Here is a 20,863-nt window from a genome sequence, read left to right on the forward strand (position 1 = left end):
GTGCTCAGACCCTGTCCCAGACCTCCAGGGTCAGACACGGGGGATGAGACCCAGGACTCTGGTTCCCCGAGCACTCCAGGGGATCCAGATGCCCACTCAGGTTCGAGAACCGCCTTTCTACAGCAGAGTGGAGACCAGAGACATAGAAAGGGCTGGGCATCTGTTATCTTTGATGCGTTCACCTACATGAGCACCAGCTTTATGGCATCATGGCCACACCGCATAATAGCTGGTGAACTTGCAACTTGCTTTTTCCCAACTGAGGCAGTGTCCTCATACGGCTACATACTGCCACTCACGGGATTCTGGTGATGGTTTGATTCATTTCAGACAACTGCTTTAGTGTAATTTAGCCAAGCAGTCTCATGAACTTGGCAGAAAATCATCATCATCATCATCATCATCATCATATAACCAGCTTTTCCTTCAAGACCTAACAGGAGCCTTGAGCCTTCTCAAATCTAAATCAGAGCCAGTTCTGGGGGGCAACTGAAGCCGAAGCTTCAGAGACCATCAAGCCGGTGACACTTGAGTGGCTTGTGGTTTTTATCTGGGCTCATTCCCAAATAATGGCATTCTTTTTGCAGTTTAACTACCTTTCTTTATTCTTTTCTTTTCTTTTTTCTTTTTTTTCTTTTCTTCTTTTCTTTTCTTTTCTTTTCTTTTCTTTTCTTTTCTTTCTTTCTTTCTTTTCTTTCTTTCTTTTTCTTTCTCTTCCTTTCTTCCTTTTTTTTGCTTGCAAATTAAAATCTCCAGCTCCCTAGACCACGGATTTATTTATTTGCTTCTTGTTTGTATGCTTGTTTATTTTGGTAATGAGAGTCATTAGTTGTTCTATTCTATTCTATTCTATTCTTCTTCTTTTTTTTTATTTTTTTTTCTATTCTTCTTCTTGATCAGTTGTTTTAAAGTGCAACCATTGTGCTCCAAGACTCCCCATGGCCAAAGGGCTTCTATGGGAATGGCTATCCCCTCTGAGCCCAGGGTGGCCACAGTGACTTTTCCCACTATTGAGAACTTTCTGGGCTGGCCGCTCACTTAACACAAGACTGGCTACAGCCACAGTCACACCCTGGGTCTCCTGGTGGGTCCATCATACAGAGCAGAGAAGAAGGCATCATTCCCTTGACTGCAACCAGGAAGATGCCAAGGGCCATTTGGTCAGTCTAGAAGATAATCAGGGGATTGTGCCACTGCACCTTCTCATCCTGGAATCAAATCACACCTGAACTCTGCTGAGTCCTGGAGGCGAGGCAGGAGGGCCATGGCCGGCTCAAATGATGGAGGTTAAGCCTCTGGCAACAACAACCTTAACATTTAATAACATGCCTGCCACGTCTCATTAGTGATTTTATTCACCCGGTACTTATACAAAATAAGGATTACCTTAAAATATTCCATCAGTGATCTGGAGTACTTCATAGCATGGTCCTTCTTCAGCTTGAACATCCGCAAGTAGAGAAGTGATAAACATCTGTAGCTGTGGGAGGAGGAGAGGATTATGTTAATGCCGGGGCTTCAGGAAAGCTACACACGGGCAGCAAAATGCTGATTCACAGTTTGTGGTTACTCTCCTACGGTTATGGAGGAGAAGTAAAAAAAAAGAATTTTTCAAAGAGAAGGGGTGAGCATTAAAATCCCATCTTGATAAGGGCGTAAATTAGGAGAGTAAACATTTAGTCAGCAAGGGAAGAAATCCATTAGTTATCCTTTAATAGTTTAATGGAAAACAAGAATAATGATCTGGGGTAAGCAGCTTAAGTCGATCTGGAGTTTTCAAATCCTTCTGTGACATTTCAGCTGCTTCTTCAGAGCCTCCCTGACACTTACCATAATACTGCCAGCTTTTTGTCCCCATCCGAAGCCAAGGGGCTCGCAAAGTTCTTCAGTCGCATAGCATACCTTTGGAAGAGAAAGGACAAGCTCAAGTGCCATCTCTATGACCCCTCAGAAAAGTCCAGAAATCACGGGTGTTCCCATCGCCTGAATACCTTAGTGCCACATTTGCTCTGGGGTGGGGGGCAGGGAGGACACTCTCAGGCTCTTGGCCAAGAGCACACTTTCCTGGAAATGTGTGCACAGCGATGATCCCAAGAGTGACACACAGAAGTTAGTCCTGGAGAGGTCAGCTGAATCTGGAGCCCACATTCTAGGATGGGGCTGTGGGACTACTGCTAGTTTGGTGTGGCAAAAGCATAACAGAGAATGAAAGCTTGCTGTTCACCACGACACGGGGGGACCTGGAGGGCATCATGCTAAGTGAAGTCGGTCTGAGGAAGGCGAATATCACATGATCTCACTCATACGTGGAATCTCAGAAACAAAACAAGTGCGCAAAGGGAGGAGAAAAAGAGAGACAAATTAAGAAACAGACTCTTAACTATAGAGAACAAACTGATGGTGACCAGCAGGGTGGGGGTAGGGGGTGCGGGGGACACAGGTGATGAGGATGAAGGAGGGCACTCGTGATGCATGGAAGCGTTGAGTCACTATACCATACCGCACACCTAAAACTAATAGAACACCGTCTCTATGTTAACTAACTGGAATTTAATTTTTTTCTGTTTTTTTTTTAAGTTTAGATTCAATTTGCCAACATATAGTATAACATCCAGTGATCACTGGAATTTATATTTATTTATTTATTTATTTATTTATTTATTTATGCACTGGAATTTAGATAAAAACTTAAAAAAAAAAGAATGGAAAAAACACGTTGGCAAAAGGCTGTCCTCTAGGACCACTCTAGCATCACAGCGGCATGACTGGTTTGCAATGACAAGTGGCCACAGATGTCAGTCTCTGTTGAGTTTATGACAGACGAGATAAATAATATATGACTACGACTGACATGGGCACAGGGAGCCCACAATCACATAGTTAAAAAGGTCCCTTTCTAATGGCTCAGGTTTTGAATATATTCCTAGCGAAAGTGTTTTTTTTTTTTTGTTTGTTTGTTTTTTTTTTTTAAGGAAGGTCGATTTCACAGCATTTGAAGGTCTAAGCACCCTTAATTTATGGTGCTTGTATATTTTGTCTTTCCATTCTCTTTAATTGTTACTGTTCCACACTGGGGTGATCAAAGGTGGAGCAGTTCTCATTTTTTTTTCTTCTAGCTGAGCACATCCCATTCTGGGCATTTAGACTCTTGAAAATCAATTCATTGCATAAAATCATTGTCTGAGCTTTAATGCAATTTCACAGGTGCCTGTGGAGGAATAAGTAATGGAGTTCAGTGTTGCAGAAGGAAGTTGGAAGTGTGCAGGCAGCCTGGACTAGTTCTCATTTACGAGAAGGTGATGGTGAGCCTGCACCATGGACTCCCTGTTTTCAACAGCCTCCCCAGAACACCGGGACCCTGGGACTTCCCCCCAAGACTCGGCACTCCTTCTCCTGCTTATGGCTCCACTTCTGTTAAGGGAACGTTTTCCAATAAAAGGACTTGCACACTTGATGTGGGTCCCTTCTGCTGTTGTTGCCATATTAAGCAAAAGGATTTTTATTATGTAATAAATCAAACTGCCTTTGAGTTGGATCGCAGAAATGTCAAGTCATTGTGATGCCCCACTTGTTTGCACAATACATTTCTATTGCAGATTCCCAAGGCTCAGAGCCACTATAATTACTAGAAGGAAGAAAACTGGGCTCTCTGTGGCCAGCATACTGTCAGAGAGAAAAAGAGAGAAATAAAAATCTCTCCAACACAATATTATGCTACTAAAAACTATGTTCATGTTATAGTCACCCTCTAATTGCAACCACTTTTGAAGTGAGTGGATGGCGAAACTTCAGTTGCTTCCATGGACCAGAAGACCTAGTTGCTTTAGCCCATTTTATTTCCCAACTGAAATTTCTCTAAAAAAAAGTTATACCCATATACGCTTTACAGAAAATGCAAAGAAATGTACATATAGAGGGAGGGCACACAAAGGAGTGCATGTAAAACTCTGAATAAAGTCCACTGATTTTTATCAATGTCACTGTCCTATTTGTGATAGTGTTGGGGGAAACCAGGTGTGGGGCCACAGGAACTTTCCAGATCATTTCTTACAACTGCACAGGAATCTACAATTAACTCAAGGTAAAGTTGCAAAATATTGACTCTAAAGTGAACGTCTGTACATTCTCCACTGTAAATAATTATGAAAACAGAAGTATTTTCTATTGGGAATAAATATTACTCAAAGACTCACACTGCATTTTTACCAGAAACAAAATATGGTGCTCAGCTTCTCTATCGTTAAGAGAGCATGTGTTTTCCTACAAGAAAATGAAGAACAAAGAAAAATACAGAGAGATGGGAAACACTCATAATTTCACCCTATTGAAATCATTTCCCCTCCTGCTTGGGCCACAGGCAGAAGCATGCTTTTCATGGTCAGAAATGTAGTGTGTTTATAATTCTGCAGCTACATAAGCTCCATCCTTGCCCGCAATTCAGTGGCTGCAAAGAATTCTGTTGAGTGTACTACAGTGTAATTACTTACTCTTCTGTGATTGATTATTTGGTTTGCTTCTAATTGTGTGCTATAATATATGCCAAACTGAACACCATACAGATAACTCGCTCTACTCTTACAATTATTTTCTTCAGTGGAGGAAATTCACATTTCCAGAAGTTGAATTACTGGCTGAAAAGATATGAATGCTCATTTGTAAAGGTTTTCCTCCACAATGCCAAATTGCCCTCAATTTACAACGATCAATTTCCATTTCCACCACCAGCAAAGGAGAGGCCTAGGTCACCATAATTTAGTGCGCGCATGTGCGCACGTGTGTGTATATGAACACTAGGTATTAGCATTTTTATGTTTTCTTATTAATTTAAAAAGTGCCTTTAAAAAAAGTTTTCAGTTTTGGATGGATAAAGACCCTGATTTTTCTCCCTGTTTGTTCAATAATGCTGCCCCACGATTTTTAATTTTTGCCAGCATTTTCATCTTGTGCATCTTTACAAATCACTGGCAGCCTTGAATACACTGAGAAATCAATTTCCCCTTAAAAGCTACAGAACGGTGATGGTGGTGGCTTTCACAGAACAGAAAGTAGGCCTGAGAGATGCTTTACATGCTTCTCCCAACAGAGGAAAGCCAAAGGTGGCCGTCTGGCCTGGCAAGGTAAGGCTGCTTTCGTCATAATCCGCCCCGCCCCCCCCTTACTATTGTGGCTTTAACTTCATCTTCTGATTCTATGCAAGCACAGTACCCCCCCCCCCACTTTATAATGGTTCACATTCTTTTGAATGCTTTGCTGGGAAAATATGCTTGCTAAATGTGTCCAATGTTTGTCTGAAGGTTTAATTATAAGGACCTCAGATTTGTAACAGTTTATGCAGGCACAGGCAACATAGGAAAAACCAGGCCTGGCATAGCAACTAATGGAGCCGGAGGTGATGACCCGGAGAGAAGGACCTATCAGGTGAGGAACCGTTCATTCCAACAAAAGCAATTATTTAGTCCATCCAGCAAGTGATGATGCCTTTCCACTCTTCAGAGCGGGATTAAATTATTTTACAAATATCTGCACGTTACTGGAAAATACACAACTGTGGGCGTTTCTTCTCTTTTCCCTTCTTCCAGGAATTTTTCTGATTCCTCACAAATTCTACTCCAGCAAGACCAAGGATAGGCCAGGAAATTTCATTTCACATGCAAATGAGACTGATAATCTGTGTGGTTAATATACTGGCTCCTGTTCTCATCTATCTCTGATTCTTACCCCTCCCCCTGCTACCACCTTGTCTGTTTCCCTGAAATTACAGACACGCAGGAAGTTCACCGCACACCTGCGGCCCTCAACGCCAACTCTGTGTGGGAACAACGCCCCCCCCCTTTTTAATAACCCTGGCAGAAATTCTGAGAAAACAGGGATTTATAACAAAAACCCTGCTAGCGCCACCTTTCTCAAATTATAGAAGTGAGCTTTGCAAAGACACGTGTCGATGCCAAATGGTGAAATTATTATACTTTACTTCCACCCGCTACGTTTCCATTTTAATTTTATGAATATTGCAAATGATCACACTCACATTATAACCTCTGAAGGGGATAATTTATAAAAGCAGTGTCCATCAATTATAAATGTTCCATGACATTAATAAAATGGCAAGAACTAATTATGATGACTTCCAAGAAGAAGATGCGGAGGACAAACCATTAGGAGGAGGAAATGATATTTTTAAAAAACATAGCAGCTTCTAATTATGACTGAAATGAGCTTGGGAAGATGGCAGCAGAAAGGCCATTAACCTGAGGAGCTCCACGGTCTCGGAGTACATGGTATACGGAGACTTGGCTTCCAGGGGGTCACGTTCCATCGCATTGCCACATTCGGTGAAGGACAGGGCTGCATCGGCATAATTCACGGCTTTGCCAAATTTCTCAAACTGAAACAGGAAGGCGACACATCAACACAATATTGCCTCTTTTCTCCCTCATATAAAGGAGGGGGGTTTAATCCTGGGGCAATTTTGCACCCCTCGCCCAGGGCACATTTGGCAACGTCTAGAGATATTTGGGGTCCTTGGCACGAGGGACCAGTCAGCAGAGGCCAGAGATGCTGCTGAGCACCCCACAAGGCACACAGGACAGCCTCCCCCAAAGTGGAGAATTATTAGGTTGAGAAACCCTGATGGAGTTGGGGGGGGGTTGATGTGTGAATTTGCATTGACAATGACACAGCTGATCTAAGGTTTTATGTCATGACACCGAGGATGGGAGAGAAGAGAAAAATGCAGACAAGGGATCGCGTGTGGTTTTGTAACGTATTTGTGGTGCTGTTGCTGTTGTGATTAGTTTTTGGTGGACCAGAATGCAAGTCATTGCCTTGACTAGTTTCTTTTTTTTTTTTTTTAATTTTTTTTTTAATTTTTTAATTTATTTATGATAGTCACACAGAGAGAGAGAGAGGCAGAGACACAGGCAGAGGGAGAAGCAGGCTCCATGCACCGGGAGCCCGACGTGGGATTCGATCCCGGGTCTCCAGGATCGCGCCCTGGGCCAAAGGCAGGCGCCAAACCGCTGCGCCACCCAGGGATCCCCCTTGACTAGTTTCTGTCCTTTGAGTTGACTACACTGGGCATTGTAGCATCCTCCAGACAGAGCCTGCAAATGGCACTCTGCTCTTTTTAAGCCTCAGGGACACCTGACATATATAGTCTTTGCTTGGAACTCTTGGGGAGCACATCAACCCCACCTCCAGGAAACGAGTAATAAATTGATGCTATTGTCATGAAAAATGTGAAGCTTCCGTGTGACTCTTGACAATAATCACATCACTTTCATTGTAAATGATGGTCTGAAATAGTGTGTCAAAACGCCAAAAAATATAGCACTACTAAATATTTTAGTTTAGTAAAATTTTATTGCAAAAGGTTTTAGCCCTGATAATGGTCATGATTAAACTGACTTAGACATACTGATTTCTTTTTTATGTGTAATGAATATTATATATGACACTTTTATAGTGAGTATTTTATAACAGTATTTAATGTTTTCAATTTTTGATAGCTGGATGTAAGAATTCTACTAATAGAGAATTTTATGTAAAAGAACCAATATAATGCAGATTTAGCTATTTTATTTTTCTTGTATACCTTTTATCAAAATATTTTCTTGCAACTGTGAAGGTTTCAATTCTCAAAATGGCAGAGTGGCTGTCTCTGGCAAAGGATTAAGTACAACTATAAAATGATGAGTTACAGGTCCTGCAGAACCGCTTGTTGTAAATGACTCTCCTTACAATAAATGTTCTTCAGCTTTTACACACTGCAGGAATTCTGCGGTTGCCTTACTGTAAGCTCTTGTGGAAGAATATTGGTTTCAACCAAATTCAAAGTGATTTTATGAAAACCTACATGTGTATTTGCAAACTATCTCCTTCTTGTGCCATACAAGATCATTTTCTGCGGTAATCGAGCTCTGACTGACTCTCCTATGGGGAAATTAATCTTTGCATCCTGATTTTTCGAAGTGACTTTTCATTCACAAACCCATAGCTGGAAAGCTTCTTAAAGCTCTCCTGAACCAAACCTCTCTTTTTCCAAAAGGAGAAATTGAAGTCCAGAGAGAAGATTACACGGCCATAGTGCCAATTGGTGGTTCAGAACCTCAGTTTTTCCATCCATAAAGTGAGGGGTTCAGACTACAGGGGGGCTTCCAGCTCTGGGACAAACATGAACCTAGCAAAGATAGTTTCCTCTAAATTAGTGTTTCTCAATCATTGTTTCAGCCACTGTGGGAGCTATTTGAGATATATTTTTCACACATCTCCACCGAAATTTAAATACCAAAAATATACTCAGTATCTCTTCACACACTGTGGCCTGTAGGGTGGGGCACCATTGTAATGTCTGGCTTTTTGACTTTGTCCTCCAAAACTGGTCTTTGTACCCCATGGAGGAATGGAATCTCCCCAAGTTAAAATGCATTTTCTAAATTGCTTGGACCAAAAGTGATTTGGGGGCTATACATAAACATGAGCCTGGAAGGTATAGAGTGATGTTGGTTCATTGAATCCTTTGTACGTATTTCTGTGGCTCTGATTTTTCTCCATTCTGAATCTTTCCTACGTGGTCTCACATGTGTGCCCCACTCATCATGAGCCCACAGACCAGCTTTTCAAGGGCACATGTATGTGATCTCTTGCCCTGATTTGGACAGGGTCATCTCCAGGACCACTTGGTGCCGCAGAGTTAGGGACATGCAGAGAAGACCATTGGTCTTCAAGACAGCAGCACTGCCACCCAGTGCCTTCCAAATCTCTGGCTGCCCAGACGATGCACCCAGGCAGTCTCCCCAGCATCTCTAGGGGAGCAGGCACCTAGTCTGCCTTGTCATTTTTGTCTGCAGGAGCAGGGGACAATAGCTTTCAAAGGCCAGTTTATACCACAGAAAGGTTAGCTGTAGACCATACCAGAGCAATCTGGACCATGGTGAGAATATGACAGAAAGTAGGGAAGCAACAGACATAGTTGATGGGGACATGAGTCATAGTGCAGGGGCTGTTGTGGTACTCGAGCACAGCCCCACACCGGTGTCAAACACCGTGGGTCAGCTAAGTCTTGGATGGACACACTGCCATGATGGAGGATACTGTTTTTGTTGTTGCTGTTGTTTCTGTTTTTTTTTTTTTTTAATAATGGAGTTGGACTAATACCTCTAATTGTGCTCGGGTTCACTCAAAGGTGAGTACTCTGAACTGAGCCAGTGTCCTCTCCAGGGCAGCAAAGAGTGTAAATATCCATGTCTGGGCCCCCGTCTCAGAAATTTTCAGTCCATTTGTCTGGGGTATGGCTTGGGGATCAGGTTTGTTTTAAAGCCCTCCCAAGTAATTATAACATGTGGTTGAGACCCCCAGTTAGGAGGAGCAATCAAGATAATTCCATATGCTGAGCTCATCATTGATCCCAGTGGCCAAGACCCTCAGAGGCAGCAGGGTCCATGCATCCTCAGAACTCCAGATGACAGAACTTCCCTTGTCTGTGTAGGGGCCTAGCCTGGCTACAGGCCTTGGCCTAGAAACATGTCATCAATGCAGCACGGGGCTGTGTTTGTTTTCTACAAGTCTGGGTTTCCCCAAGCCAATTTTGGGGGCCACTTGACCAGCTCCCCACAACCTGCTCTCTGCCCATACCAGTCCTGATTTATTGGAACCAGTGGGAGTTCCCACTTGCTCCAGGGTGGTTTCAAAAGTCATTTCAGATTCATGTGAAAGCCAACAACGGTATATGGCAAGAACTTGGGAACTCTGGGGTAAGGAATTAACTAGCCCCAATCTCCCTATGTCGGAGTAGCAATGAGGAAGTTTGACCCATTTGTAAAGTCAGCTAGCTCTGTTTCCCTTCAGAGCACAACAACACAATGGGAGGAACACTATGAGAGGGAAAACCTACCAGCGCATCAGCTTTGTGCTTGAGCTTCTTTGCCTCTTGCATGTAATAATCAGCGTTGTGAACCCTAAAGAAAAAAAAAAACAAAAACGGGCTCTTTCAACAACCAGCATCTCATCTATTCACTGAAAGAATGAAGAGCCACAAGTGGTTTTGCTTGAAATCCATCCTAATATAGAGCCTTCGAAAGGCTAGGTGAGTGCAATCATTCATAGAATCACCAACCTCAAAAGAAGCCTGGCAGTGGGATGTGAAGTACATGATGGCCCATTGGGATTAATAAGTGCCCCCTCCAACCCAACCATTCCACTGTGCAAATATTCAGTGGACCCCAATGAACTGAGCTGCTGCTAGCACACTCTCCAATCTGAGGACACAGATAAGAAAGGGGGACAAAGCGACCTAGAATGAAGCACCTGTCTTTGGAAATGGTCAAAGATCTTCATGACTACAATGGACCAAAAGACATGTCTTGGTGGGGACAGAGGTGCGTAGGGAGGAGGAGTTGCCACTGAGTTTTACTCTGAGTGGCATGTGCACAGTGCTAGAAAAACCAGACTGCCTGCACCCACCCCCATTCCCCACTCTCACACCGTGCCCATGATAATCTGGGGACAACATACGAGTCATCAAAGGTTAGCTTGGGTCTCCGGACGTTGGCAGTGCTACTGGACAGAAGAGGCAGGGCCGCCCAGGATGCCATCTCCAGGTGACTGCTGTCCATGAGGCCAGTAGTGATGGTAGAGGTGATGGTGGAAATGGTTGTGGTAGTGGTCGTGGTAGTGGCTGTGGCAGTGGTAGTTGCAGTGGCCGTGACAGTGGCGGTGACAATGGCAGTAGCAGTGACAGTGGCAATAGCAGTGTTGGTGACCGTGACGGTGGCAGAGGCTGTCTTTTTTGGAGTGTCTCCATCCTGGGAAAAAGGACAAACAGTTGCCATAAGGTCCAGCCTCTTGGAACATCTTTTCATATATACTTTGGATGCTGAGCACATTAGGAAACAAGGCAAGAGAAAGAAAACAATGCATACAGCTTGAGAATAAACAGGTGACCCTGGTATATCACCAGCTTTTGTTCTGTGATGACACCAATCACCAAGCTAGTCAGGTGCTATGATTACATAAGCCTCATGATCCCATGAAGACAACCATTGGCAAATCTGGCAGGAGATGTAGGTGGGGAGAGGAGGGAAAGACATAGGAGGAAGGAGAGAGAAGACAGGGCAAGAGTGAGCATATGAGAGAGAGAGAGAGGGAGAGAGAGAGAGAGGTAACCCTGATATCTATATTTTTGACAAGGGAACAGAAACTTTCACTAGGGTAAATAAAATACTCCAGTCACTCTGCAAAATATCAAATCCAGTGCAGCAAACCAGGCCTTATACCCTGGAAGCAAGGCTGAAGCTGCCCTTTTGTTCTTTGAGGCCTTGACTGAAGTCTGGCCATGTGAACATTACATGAGTGCCTCCTCATTTTGAAGTCTTGGGATGATAAAAGCTCATTTTGACCAGATCAAAGACCAAATGGGGGAAGAGGCTTCTGGGGTTCACTCGAACTGTCATTGCCATGGGAAGAATGGACTCCAGATGAAAAAAGTAGGTGGCAAGATCTGTACTTCTGTGACAGTGTGTGTCAGGAGACCACGGGCTGTGTTCACATGGTAGACTCCGCCCTCCCCACCTGGCAACAGTGGGGTGATCCTGATTGTTCTACCTCTGATCATGCTTGCCACTGCGCCTCCTCCTCCTTCTGCTCTTCTGAGTTGGTATCTCCCTAAGGTTGGTATCTCCTGAGGTTCATTCCTCAGATCTCTTCTTTCTTGACCTTGACAGGATCTGCTGATCCTGTATCTGTTGGCGCAGATCTGACAATACACAGATCACTGCCAAATGGAAACCTCAATCTTACCCTCTCTCTAAAGCCCCAGATGTGCGGTGATCACCGCTGGATCATTATCACCAAGATGGCACATTAACACCTTAAATTGCCCTGAAATCAAATTGATAACTAAATCAGTTTCCTCTTTCTGTTAATGGCAGGATGGTCTTCCCCATCCCTGAGGCTGGGTTTCTCCATGTCAGTAAGGGGGCTGTGGTCATCCCCGGGCTAGGAGCATTGGAACCAGTGTACTCCCCACCTTGCCTTCCATCTGAGCTGCTCTAATCAGCTCTGTGTATTGAAGTTCTGTAAATTCCTCCATGTCAAAAAAAAATGATAATGTTCCTAAAACTCTTTTGAAAAGAGCATCAAAATAAAGTGAATTTTACTGCTTTATTTCATCTTGAATTTCTTCCTCTCCATTACCCTTATCCAATCAATTACAGAGTCCTATTCATTGCATCTTCCCACTATTTCTCAGATCTGTCTCTTCCTCCTTTGAAGCCTCCAAGTGCAGATCCTTGTGGCTTCTGCCTGAGACCATCAACCTCGGGACTGGTCCCCCGACCTCTGAGCTAGCTTTCCCAATCCACTCTCAATCTGCTGCCGGCCAGCCTGAGCTTCTTACACAAAGCTCCATGCATCTCACCACCTTGCAACCAAACACAAACCCGAGGCTGAGCTCTTTGCTGGCCTCTAAGGTCCTCTCTGGTCTGGCATCAGCTTTCCACTTTATCTCCCACTACTCATTCCCATGGGCCTTCCCCCAAACTGAACACACTCCACTTTCTTCACTTTCTTGCTTTGGTTCATGTGGGGTCTTAGAGTTGAAAGAACTTCCCCTTCATGGCTTTTCTTTTTTCGCCTCGTGATAATTTTCTCTACTTTTTAATTAAAAAAAGAATTGTGGTAAAATGCACACGACTGGCGTATTTTACTCATCATCAAGTTTTTAAGGTTCATCCGTGTTGTAGCAAGGGGTCAGAATTTCCTTCCGTTTCAAAGCTGAATGATATTCCATTGTATGGACAGATCACATTTTGTTTAACCACCTCATTCATTTCTGAACTGGACTCATCTACTGAGGCCCAGATCAACAAATTGCCTTCTCGTCCAAGAAAGCCACCTCATGTTTACAGCCGGAAGTGCTTTAATTCCCCTTGGTCCCTTTAGAGATCTGAAATCTGTCTCAATCCCTCTCCATAACACCAATCAGCAGCCATTTTATATTGTGGGTTTTTTTGAGCACATGTCTCATTGCTGACCTTCGATTGAGAGCTCTCTGAACACGGGAGCCATCTCTGATTTATGACTTCACTACCTCACCCCATCCCCCTGCCCCACAGCCTCATGCTCCCAGTAATTTGCTGAGTGCATGCACTTATACCTGCCTTCATCAAAAGGGTCAGTTTATTTTTTTTTAATTTTTATTTATTTATGATAGTCACAGAGAGAGAGAGGCGCAGAGACACAGGCAGAGGGAGAAGCAGGCTCCATGCACCGGGAGCCCGACGTGGGATTCGATCCCGGGTCTCCAGGATCGCGCCCTGGGCCAAAGGCAGGCGCCAAACCGCTGTGCCACCCAGGGATCCCAAAAGGGTCAGTTTAAAAACAGCAGCCAAATGTGACCATTTCTTACATCCACAAAAGTCTATCTTTTCTCCTTGATCCTGGATCTTCTGATTATCAGAAATTCTTATCACTGAGAGAAAGGTGGTGAGAGGCTAACACATCTAAAAATCGTTATGATGGACAGGGAGAAAACAGTTGACAAATCAGCATGGATTTTATTTGACCCAAACTCATAAAAACATCGAAGGTTTCTAAAACTCCCAAGCCAGCTCCATGTTTCTACTGCCAAAGTCAGATGGCTCAGACCAAACAGTGGAGTCAGCCCCAGACGGTCACACTCATCTCTATGGTCAAGATACATGTCAAGGACTCTGAAGTACTGCATCCACTGTGCACATAACACTCATGTCATCCCTGGTGAGTCTGACTGCAACCATGATCATGCAAGTTATATGAACATGTCCTCTGTCCATGCTCAGCCAACCACTGGGTCAAAAGACAAGACTTCATGCAAAAGTAGAATACAGAAGACACTGAGAACACAAGATTGAAAACACTTTGGGAGGTGGAAAAAGCCTTATCAATCATCTAGTCAAATCCACTCAGTTTATGGACTCGGAGAGGTTTCCTAATTTGCCCAAGGCCACAGAAAACCTGCTGCAGTTTTAGCACCGTGCACCAAGTCTCTTAACTCCCAAGCTAGGCCAAAAATGTACTCATCTTCCAGCTTCCAAGCCATTTATGAAAAGAAGAAGTGGCCAAAGAAGGGGCAATGGGAAGTCAGTCATGACTTCTCATGGAAGATTCCAGTGATTTCCTTAAGAAGGACAATCCCTTTCTAGGTGCAGATGTAACTGTATTTATTGGGTTTCCCTAGCAGCTTTTAGCTCTTGTAGAAATGACTTTGCAGATTCTTTTAAGCATTCCCACTGTCATGATCACAACTGTATTAAGCATCTAATTCTTTGTGCCAATGTACCAGGCACTGTACAGAGAATTGCCTAGGTATGGCATATGCCCTCCCAAAGCTCGTGGTAGAAAAGAGCCCCCATTGGAGTTTACAGTATTAATTACATTCAGTATGAAAAATGGGATTGATAGTATAATTACTGTTTAGAATAGATGGTTTAATTTCTAACAAAGTCAGCATTTTTAAATGTGAATGCAAATATTATGTGGGCGCACACACGCTCACATGCATACACACAATTTTGTATGGAAAATGACTATTTTATAATAGTACAATTTCTCTATACCAGTGATGAAATTTGCCTAGATATGCATGCCATGCCAGTCATTTCAGATGATGGAGGACTCCCCCTTGGAGTCCTTCAAGCTCAGAGGCCTCATGGCTTTTTATGGAGTGGCAAATTGGCACTCTTGGTTCAGAGTCTACCAGGTTGGCCTCAAGACATTCAAAAGCTCATTGATTTTCACATATTTGCTCTTTTATATTAGACTTAAAGGAGACCAGATGCATATGGATGCTACATCTGCACATAGATGCATTTACATGGAAAAGCAGATGTATTTGCCATTAATATTCACTGGCGACACTTGGTTTGTGGCTTCTGTGCTTCAGGTACCTATACCTGAGACAGATGGAAAGATCAAGCGAATGTGGAAAGTGATACAAAGTCTCATTTTTCTATGCTAATGGTGCAGCAGTGCAGAAAATCCAAAGGGCTGGGTAATTCTCTAGTTGAGATTAGAACCACAGTTGTGTGGTTTTTAGCAACAGATTTATCTTTTAAATTCCAGCCTTTTGAGTCACTATTTTGAACTCCATTCACACCTGCTAAGCTGGGTGGTGGGAAGATGCATCTGGGAGTTCCAGCCCCAATTCAGTGACCTTAGGCAACCCCACCCCATCCATTTGTTCTTTCATTCACTAAATGATCAGTGCCTGCACACTGGGCCCAATGTTGTGATCACTATTTTGGAAGTGTCCCCACTATCGAGATATGAAAATATTGGACCAAAGGATGTCCAAAGCCCTGAGTCTCGACATAATAATCTGGATGAAAAATTCATCCTATGTTAGAATAATCAAGGTTTGAAATGATGCAGAATTTGTATATTTCTGTATACTTTTCTCTCTGCCTCTTCCTCTCAGCCCCTTGCAGTCACATCCAGTTAGACAAGCTGGGTCAACTCGTCTCTACCTGATGATTATAATATTTCTTCTGAGATGCTTACATTTACGGATATCCCTTTGAAAGTAGCACAGAATTTGCCTTCATTCCTCTTAGGTTTGGTAGAGGTGATATGTCCAACAATGGGGATGTTTTTGTCTTGACCAAAGGGGCCATTGCTGCCACTGTTTCTGCGGCGTGGAGGGTCCTCTGGCAGTGGGGAAAGTGGAGGAGGAAACAGCTTTTCTTCTTTCCTTCTATTCGCTCTCCTGGATGAATTGTTTCTGTGTAAACAAAAAGTGTAGAGTGTCACAAAGTTTTCCCTCCCCCTCATGCTTTTCTCCCCATGATGCTAGTACTTTCTCAGCTTAAGCACTATTTTAGTTGATGGTCCTTTACCTATGGTGAAGAGTATATATAAAAACACACGTTGACAGAGATACTGATAGAAAAATATTGCTATAAACAAATGCAAATATATGTATCCAAGAATAAACACATGTCTTTGAAGCAGAACTCCATGGTACATGTAGACGTCTAATGGAGGGTGCTACGGTGTGATACATGCAACCTTTCAAGATTCCTCTTAATTAGATTTTTATGGAAAATCCAATGCAGACTTTAATCCTGTCAATTTTTTTAGGACGGTCCCTACTTATTTTGCCCTAGGACTTTACTGCCTAATCACACAGTAAATGGTACAATAAACAATTAGTGGAGGGATATTTTCTTAAGAAATATTACACTTGTACATTTCTCAGCTATCAGTGACACACTGAATACGTCTGTGACCCACTGTGAACTGTCTGTTCAAAATGCTCTATGGCCACGCCAATGCGTAAGAAGCCCCTGACCTTAAGTTGTTCCACTGGAGTGCTGGTGCGCTCCACTTTACAGAACCCATTTGAAAACGATTTTGTCATATCGTCACAAGACATCTGTAGTCCTGGAAGTACTCCCGCACTTTCAGACTGATTTATCTGTCCATTAAATGGGTACCATCAAGGAGACAGAGACTTCAAATAAAACAGAACAACTAAAACTTTATGCTAGCTGCTTAACATGGTAATTGGGTCATGGATTTTCATTTTAGTTACTGTCTTAGCCTAATCAATGAAGATTACTTGAATTTTAATCTTTTCTTAGACAACTCTGGTTGCACTGTGCAGCCATTTACTTTCCATGATTATCGACTACAATTTTCAATAGCAAATTAAGTCAACAAGAATTTATGTTTTCCTCTTGGTCAATTTCAGTCAGTGTCTAGGAATATAGATTTGCAATATCTCAAGGCAACAAATCAAAGATGAATAAGCATTCCAGTGGCCTGATTTCCTGAAATGTTGGGAGTCAATGCAGTCTCCTTGTTCCCCTTCCACTGTGTTGCCCAAATTTGCCACTGTAATAACATTCACCATCTTCTTCATCTTTTGTTTCATAAACATGGCCCTACATCAATTTTTGTTCAAGCAGCAAAATATTTAAAAGCATTAGCTATTTCTGCCACTACCTTCATCAGTTCAGATTAATTAAGAAAAATATTTGCCAATGGATTTTAAAAAGTGCTTTGACATGTAGAACCAGTGTGTGTGTGTGTGTGTGTGTGTGTGTGTGTGTGTGTACTCAGCAGGGCCCTCCTGTTGGATGATGGAGGGCTGCAGCTGTCATAATCTGGCATGGCAATCTTTGCTGGGTTTAGAACATTCATTTAGAAAGGCAAATGCTGTCTCATACAAATTTCCAAGGTTTTCATTTGGAGGCTCAACAAGGCACAAAGGACTAGATGGCAATTGAGGAGAGGGTTTCCAAGAGAAGAGCCCTGAGAGGCTAGTCCTCACTTCATTCTCTCTCAGCTATGGAGATTTTTTTTACCATGGACTTAGGTTTGTTTGAGAAGCCTGAGAATCTGCTCCAGGCCCTTCCTGAATGAGGAATGCTACTAGGTAAACACTGCTTTTCTAATGACTACAATAGAAGAGAGACTGCAAAAACCATGAGTTAGAGACACCATTTTGTGAAGAACAAATTCAAATTATTAGATGTGTACTTAATGCTTGGTCTTGTCTCTTCCATGAGATGGGAGAAGCGACAGGTTCCTGGGCTGCTAAGAGAGACCAGCATTGGACATTGATGGCTGAGGCAACACCTCCTGCCTTTTCCCTGTGCCATCAGGTGGCCTGAACTGGTCAAAGCCCAGGAACTGGGGACATACAGCCACCACAGCCATGCCATTTAGTCAATCCTCCAGGGAAGGAGGAGGGCTGTGGTGATCCATGCGAGATCACTGGGGAAGGAACAGGCTTCCCCACAGGCCTGGCTCACTCATCAGCTTGGCCCACAGGAAGAACTACTACTCTTTCTGAGAACTCTGAGTACGTGATGGGATGCTTCAAAGCAAAGTTATACCAGGGGTATAGACACGCTAAACAAAGAGCTATGGATCATCAGGGGAAGGGGTAGCTCAGGGCCTCAGTCTCCATATCATCCCAAGGGGCTACAGTGGGAATTGATCTTTTCCTAACTTTTATCTCAAAAACAAGAAGGATCTAAACTGTAAGCCAGGGGATCCCTGGGTGGCGCAGCGGTTTAGCGCCTGCCTTTGGCCCAGGGTGCGATCCTGGAGACCTGGGATCGAGTCCCACATCGGGCTCCCGGTGCATGGAGCCTGCTTCTCCCTCTGCCTATGTCTTTGCCTCTCTCTCTCTCTGTGACTATCATAAATAAATAAAAATTAAAAAAAAAATAAACTGTAAGCCAAAAATTTATTTCCAATGTCTTATCTGCGGTGGACTGGTACTAGAACAATGATGTTAAACAGGAATCTGGGAGCTCAACTGTCAGCAGCAGTTAGCCACATTGCCTCTGTGCTCTGGGCTGCTTATAGGCTCTGGAACTGGTCTTTGATGGAAGTAATCTCTAACAGTGAATAAATTTATGGAAAGAATTATCCAGACGGAACACTTCCAGTAGCCAATGTGACTGTTAATGAAGTGGTATTTCTAAGATGCAAGAACTTGGTCACAACACTTGGTAGCAACAGAGGCTGGGACCTCTCCAGGGAAGGCCGGGGCCATGTGAGTGTGGAGGGGCCTGGGTGGCCTCCCACCTGACTCTGGTACTTTACGCAAAGTGGGAGAGGCAGCGGATGTGCCAGCTGGTTGGAACTAACCAATGTACCCCCAGTCAGCTTTCCCTGACACACAACCCCCTCGGGGAGGACGACTCCCAGACATATCATCTCCTTGGCCTTCTCTAATGGGTCAGAGCCCCTTCCCCTGGGCTCTGGCAAGGCCAGGATGTACCTCCTAGTCCTCAAGCTCTGTACTGAGGTTAAGGAATAGCACCAAAGTGGAAGCAGCAGTGGGTCATCGTGTCAAGACCAAGGGACTGCTTTCATTACCAACCACACTGGAAGTTGCCCAGAAGCCAGTGATCTGCTTTGAGTGACAGGTGTGGCTGGGCGCTGGCCCTTCTCAACTCCCTTACCCCATATACTCTCCCCTTTGTGCTAAAAGTTCTCTTTGGCTTATTTTGGTCCTCTGCATTAGTTGGAGTCAAGAAATCTTGCTATAAAGCTCATGGAGTCATGCAAAATCTGACAGCCTGCACTCCACCCTTTATCCCATGCTTGCAGGACTGATGGCCAGGGTCAGCTGTCAGGATGGGCTGGGCAACTCTTGTTTCCTTCCTTACCATTCCTCTGAAATAGGAACCCCCCAACCCCACCACCACCAAAAGGCTTCGAGATTTCTGAAGGGTCTGAGCAATCAGGGGGTGATATGAAGACAGGGAAAACTCACTCTTTAGCGTTGGGAGGCTTGTGGGGTGGGGCTGGTGAGATGCAGGGTGGCAGCAGGCAGATAGTGGTGGCCTCCTCCAGGCGTTGCTTCTTTTCAGGGATTTTCTCTGCAGTTTCTGTTGGCTTTAATGGGAAGAAAAATATAGAGCTTGAAATACATGGCACATGCAAACATTTAAAAACCATGAGCAAGGTAGACAGTTTGCTTCTATTTTAACTTCTAGATTAGCTAGGGGAGTTAAATGCACACCTTTGATCAGAAAGAAAAGCAATCAGCCCAGGAGCTGGCATCTGAGCAAGCTGTGCTGTGCTGTGAACCTCTGATTAAAGATTGGGGGGCACAGGAGTCTCCTACCCAAAGTAAAGAGAACCTATCATTTTCAGACCCTTCTTCCATCAACCATGCCCCCACAGATGAGTAGTAGAGAAACTACCACTGTAACCCTGAGGCACCTGGGTGGCTCAGTCGGTTAGGCATCTGCCTTTGGCCCAGGTCCTGATCCCAGGGTCCTGGGATCGAGTCCCATGTTGGGCTCCCTGCTCAGTGGGGAGTCTGCTTCTCCCTCTCTTTCTCTCTCTGCCCTTCTCTCTGCTTGTGCTCTCTCTCACTATCTCTCTCAAATAAATAAATAAACTGTTTTAAAAAACCCACTGCAACTCTAACACGGCATAAAAGCGTGCAAGTAGTGTGGGGTTTGTGGGTTACATATAAAGGTCACTTAAAGGGTCAACAACATGCAAGGCAAAAATGCATGTGCAAGGCATGCCTTCGCATGTGCTGGTTCTGAAGGTACGCTTTGGCCTCTGCTTGCACCACTGTCATCCCTGAGAGCAGGGAAATAGTGAGAAGCAGGAGCCCCAGACCTTCTTTGGCAGCTGTTAAAAGTAATATTACCCAAATATCACCATGAGATGCTGTTACTCCAAAAAAGTGCCCTGAGATCTGGAGATACAACAAAATGAGACTAATGTACTTGAAATGGAAGAGGCCATGCTGGATTTCCCCTTCTGATGAGAGTTTTCTGTTTTGTTTTTAAGTAAGCTCTGTACCCAATGTGGGGCTCGAACTCATGATGCCAAGACTGAGCGTTGTGTGCTCTACTGACCAAGCCAGCCAGGCACCCCTGCCCTTCTGCTGATAGTTTGTGACCCTAATGTCTTGCACTGAGGTTTCCACAAGTCGGGCCAACCACACAGCTCAGGGTGCCAGCAGGCTGGGCTGACTGTGCGTCTGCTAGGAGCTGAGGGCATCGAAGTGTAACTGGGGGGCAAGAATGCTGACGTGTGTCCGGACAAATTAAAAGGCATGTTGAGGCACTTGGGAGTACTGGGGTGCCCTGCTGGTGTGGGGTGGGGACTGTGGGGTGTGGCCCCGTGAGTCCTAGAAGCAGGAGCAGCTTAAGGAACTGATCCCAGGGACAGTCTCCACAGTCTTCTTTCCTACACATCATAACCCCTCATGTGCCATATAGGATACTCTTCACTTTGGCTGCCAAACCCTGACTATTCCTAACACCTCCTTCCCTGTCATGTCAAGTACTCCATTTCCCATGGAAAGCATCACTGCCTTCACCAGAAACTGCAAACCATT

At 44.1% G+C, this 20,863-nt stretch overlaps 1 protein-coding gene across 6 annotated transcripts in view; it reads right to left on the bottom strand.

Annotated features, from left to right (window-relative positions):
• The window catches only part of AFF2 (ALF transcription elongation factor 2), a 471,048-nt gene that overhangs the window by 16,369 nt on the left and 433,816 nt on the right, over positions 1-20,863 (bottom strand). For all 6 annotated transcript variants that reach the window (XM_077888758.1, XM_077888756.1, XM_077888755.1 and 3 more), the window contains 7 exons: positions 19,274-19,395; positions 15,538-15,757; positions 10,513-10,802; positions 9,893-9,956; positions 6,249-6,385; positions 1,831-1,902; positions 1,387-1,480 (listed from right to left, as the gene is read on the bottom strand). In XM_077888758.1, the coding sequence (XP_077744884.1) occupies positions 1,387-1,480; positions 1,831-1,902; positions 6,249-6,385; positions 9,893-9,956; positions 10,513-10,802; positions 15,538-15,757; positions 19,274-19,395 (999 nt within the window). The remainder of the gene's footprint in view (positions 1-1,386; positions 1,481-1,830; positions 1,903-6,248; positions 6,386-9,892; positions 9,957-10,512; positions 10,803-15,537; positions 15,758-19,273; positions 19,396-20,863) is intronic.

Source organism: Canis aureus, chromosome X, assembly GCF_053574225.1.
Source record: "Canis aureus isolate CA01 chromosome X, VMU_Caureus_v.1.0, whole genome shotgun sequence".
NCBI lineage: Eukaryota > Metazoa > Chordata > Mammalia > Carnivora > Canidae > Canis > Canis aureus.